The sequence below is a fragment of the Citrus clementina genome, unplaced genomic scaffold (genome assembly GCF_000493195.1).
Source record: "Citrus clementina cultivar Clemenules unplaced genomic scaffold, Citrus_clementina_v1.0 scaffold_197, whole genome shotgun sequence".
NCBI lineage: Eukaryota > Viridiplantae > Streptophyta > Magnoliopsida > Sapindales > Rutaceae > Citrus > Citrus x clementina.
This window is the reverse complement of record NW_006262705.1, coordinates 1-4222: the sequence shown is the minus strand read 5'-3', so window position 1 is coordinate 4222 and position 4222 is coordinate 1. Positions and strand designations below refer to the sequence as shown.

General features: G+C 39.8%; 1 protein-coding gene across 1 annotated transcript; it reads right to left on the bottom strand.

The window, feature by feature from the left end:
• Positions 1 to 1269: 1269 nt before the first annotated feature.
• Positions 1270 to 2805, bottom strand: LOC112101454. Its single transcript, XM_024192135.1, has one exon. It carries the CDS (start codon positions 2803 to 2805, stop codon positions 1270 to 1272), a length of 1536 nt encoding a protein of 511 aa, XP_024047903.1.
• Between the last annotated feature and the right edge of the window lie 1417 nt (positions 2806 to 4222).

The window sequence follows — 4222 nt, the reverse complement described above, 5'->3', positions numbered from 1 at the left end:
CATACAAATAGTGTCTCCAGATTTTTAGAGCAAACACCATAGCAGCCAATTCCAAATCGTGTGTTGGGTAGTTTTGTTCATGATTCTTTAGCTGCCTAGAAGCATATGCTATAACCTTACCATGTTGCATTAAAACGCAACCCAAACCTTTTCTGGAAGCATCACTGTAAATCACAAAACCTCCACCTTCAGAAGGGAGAGTTAAAACGGGGGCAGTCACCAAATGACTCTTGAGCTCTTGAAAGCTCTTTTCACATGCCTCATCCCAATTGAACTTCACATTCTTCTTAGTCAAATTAGTCAATGGTGCTGCTATGCTAGAAAATCCTTTGACAAAGCGCCTATAATAACCTGCCAATCCTAAGAAACTCCTTACTTCAGTCACACTAGCAGGCCTTTCCCAATTCACAATTACCTCCACTTTGGCTGGATCTGCTGAAATACCATCCTTCGTCACTATATGTCCCAAAAACATCACACGATCAAGCCAAAACTCACATTTCTTAAATTTTCCATACAACTTCTTCTCCCGCAATGTTTCTAATACAATCCTCAGGTGCGTCTCGTGCTCCTTCTTACTATTAGAGTAAATTAATATGTCATCAATAAAGACGATGACAAACTGGTCAAGATAAGGTTGGAAGATCCTATTCATCAAATCCATGAACACTGCAGGAGCATTAGTTAATCCAAAAGGCATAACTAAGAACTCATAATGTCCATAACGAGTTCGAAAAGCTGTCTTCGATACATCCTCACTTCTTATTTTCAATTGATGGTAGCCAGATCGTAAATCAATTTTAGAGAATACCGCTGCACCTCGTAATTGATCAAAGAGGTCATCAATTCGGGGAAGAGGGTATTTATTCTTGACGGTAACCATATTCAACTGCCGGTAGTCTATACACAACCTCATTGAACCATCTTTCTTCTTTACGAACAAAACGGGAGCACCCCAAGGCGACACACTAGGACGAATGAAACCCTTATCTAGTAATTCTTGTAGCTGGACCTTTAGTTCTTTTAATTCAATGGGTGCCATCCGATATGGTGCCTTGGATATAGGTGTAGTACCAGGAACTAATTCTATAGTAAACTCAACCTCTCGATCTGGGGGTAGTCCCGGAAGATCTTCAGGAAATACATCAATAAACTCCCTTACAATAGGTATGTCTTCAAGGCACGCCCCATCGGGATGGTCAGCAACTATATACGCTAAAAATCCTTCACACCCCTTCTTTAGCATTTTCATTGCCTTAACCATAGAAATCAAAGCTTTATGACTCTTATGATTCCCTTGAAAATGAAATTCTTCCTCGCCAGGTAGGCGAAAATAATTTCCTTAGCAAAACAATCTATTGAAACATGGTAAGGTCCTAACCAATCCATCCCCAAAATCAAATCAAAATCGTGCATCTCTAAAGGTAGGAGATCCACAAGGAATTCTTTATCACACAATCTGATCACACATGACTTATAGACATGATCTATAAACTGGCAATCCCCCATAGGGGTACTAATTGTCACGTGAACATCCAGTGGTGTGATAGGCACATTAGCATAACGGGCAAACACACAAGATACAAATGAATGTGTAGCACCAGGATCAAAAAGAACTTTGGCTTCTCTAGAGAATAAGGACAATGTACCTGATACTACATCATTGGACACCTCAGCATCTTTTTCTGTTAGTGCAAAAACACGCCCTTGCACCCTCGGTTTCTTCCTCTGCCCTTCGTTAGTCTGAGTATTTGTAGTCTCGCTACGTCTCTTTGGGCAATCCATAATCCTATGCCCAGATTCTCCACAAGCAAAACAAGCTCCAGTTTTCCAATGGCATTCACCAGGGTGCCTCCTTTCACAATGTCGACAAATGGGGTAGTTCCTCCGAGCAGTGTCACCAGTAACACCCTTGTTATCCCATTTGTTACCTCCACCATTATACTTCTGGGAGTGAGTGCCCTGCCTAAAGGAACTTCCATTTCGCGGTCCACCTTGTTGATTCTTCTTATTTCTCTGATCCCTTGTAACTTGGGCTTCAAGAATATCCTTCTCCGCAAGAATTGCTCGGTCCACCAAATCGGCATAATTGTTAATCTTAAGGATGGTCAATCGCCCTTTAATGTTAGGACGTAACCCTTCCAGGAACTTCCTACACTTACTACCTTCATTAGCAACCAAGGTATGAGCAAAACGAGAGAGGGCAGTAAATTGTTCCTCATACTCCGCAACAGACTTTGTTCCTTGAGTCAACCTCAAGAAATCAGCCTCCATCTGATGTCGAACTCGTTCAGGAAAATACTTTTCATGAAAAGCCTCCAAAAATAACTCCCAAGTAATGGGTGCATCTTGCAAGCCAGCCCTTATGAGACGAGATTTGGCATCCCACCAGTGGTCTGCCTCACCCTGAAGGACAAATGAGGCTAATATTACCCTTTGATCATCATTACAACCCATAGCCACAAATATCTTCTCCATCTGTTTTAGCCATGCCTCTGCAACCATGGGATCGGCAGTCCCCTGAAAGGTAGGTGGTCCCAATTTCTTAAATCGTTCTAAGTTCACCATAGCCCCATGATCTCTTGCGCCACCTTGCCTTTCAACTGGCACATTCTCTTGTGCCCCAACTCTGCCTCTAGCCATATCTTGAATTAACTTACTTTGTTGTTCCATCAATCTAAGCATTGCGCGCATCATAGGATTTCCTTCGTTAGCCATCTCGTGCAAGGTTGGGTCAGCGTCGTCAGCGATACCTAAAACATCTCTCGAGCTAGAGGCATGCCTAGCACCTCCCTTACGTGACATCTCTTGACTATAACACAGAGAATAAATAAATAATTAAAAAGGGGTAAATAATTCATAGCTAAAGGTCGTGCAAGCGCGCAGAGTACTGAATAAGTAGTGTAACTAAGAAAATTTGATATTGTAAACAAGAGCAATAAATATTTCATTCTACGTTAATACCAAAGATCATATAACAAGAGTTATTACAAAGTCGCAAGCAACATAGAAAGCCAAAAAGACCAAAATAGAATTACTAGTTACTCCTTGCCTTAAAATATTTAATCACTCTATTAACCTCAATAAAGTCTACAGAGTTTCATGTCCTACAGCCACAAAGTTCATAGGTGTACTCAACCGGATAGGAAAAGGATCTATCTTTACTTTCCTTTCCTTAGTCGTGACTCCATCTGTCTCGATTTCCTTAGGAGTTCTATAAGGTAGTTTATTTAGACATGGAGATACCCATCCTTTGCTATAGTAAGGCTTAAATCGAGGTCCTGTCCAAAATAGGCGACGTATTACAAGCTTATTCTTGTTAGCTCCCTTGCCATAAACACGTAGTCCACGTATAGCCTCATTGAGCTTCTTTCTTGAAGCTCCAGGTCCTGGAGGAGTATCGATGTAGACCTCTATAGTCCGTCTTAGTCTATCATCCATTCGCTGCTTATGAAGTCTCCTAAGATCTTTGACAAGAACTCCTCCTAAGATAAATTGTTCGGTCCTATCAATTTCTGTCCATCCCTTATTCTTGACACTTTTCATACCCATATTGTCCTTCTTCATGTCTACAAAACAAATGTAATCGATTTAATTAGACAATCTAATTAAACGGTAAAAGAAAGTCTACAGAATCCTAACCTAGTTGCTCTGATACCACAATTGTAACACCCCAAATCTAACACGTGCGGAGCACGTGAAGAAGGAGGTTACTCACAAATCATAATCTTTACTCAAGTTTCAAACTGAAATTCCTTCAATTCTTATTCAAATAAATCCATAAATCCAAACGTCAAATACTAAATAATCTCTCTCGAGGACATATAAAAATAATAACAAAAGTCTCAAACTCCAAATTACACGTTCATAATAAAAGTAACTAAATAGAAACACAAGTCTATTCCTCCTCTTATTCAATAGCAAACGGAAACTGGAAATCATTAACTCCAAAGCTAAGTGCACCTCTCAAAAGAAACTTAATCTGCAAAAAGTAATGACGAGGGGTGAGCCGTCAACTCGGTAAGTAAAACCATTCCTAACACACTAGGCCTATCGATACCAAAAATATTGCAAGCCTTCTTTTGTTTAAAGCATATATCATAATCCATAATTTTCATAAAACGATATATCACAATAACATAAGATAAATTCTTAATAATTCAGAATATTCAAAAGCATATTTACTTACGAATCAACTCATGTAATACGTATACAGAAAACA

What these genes read in the sequence shown, in the direction of transcription:
- LOC112101454 (XM_024192135.1), bottom strand. Translation starts at nt 2,805, where the DNA reads ATGTCACGTAAGGGAGGTGCTAGGCATGCCTCTAGCTCGAGAGATGTT.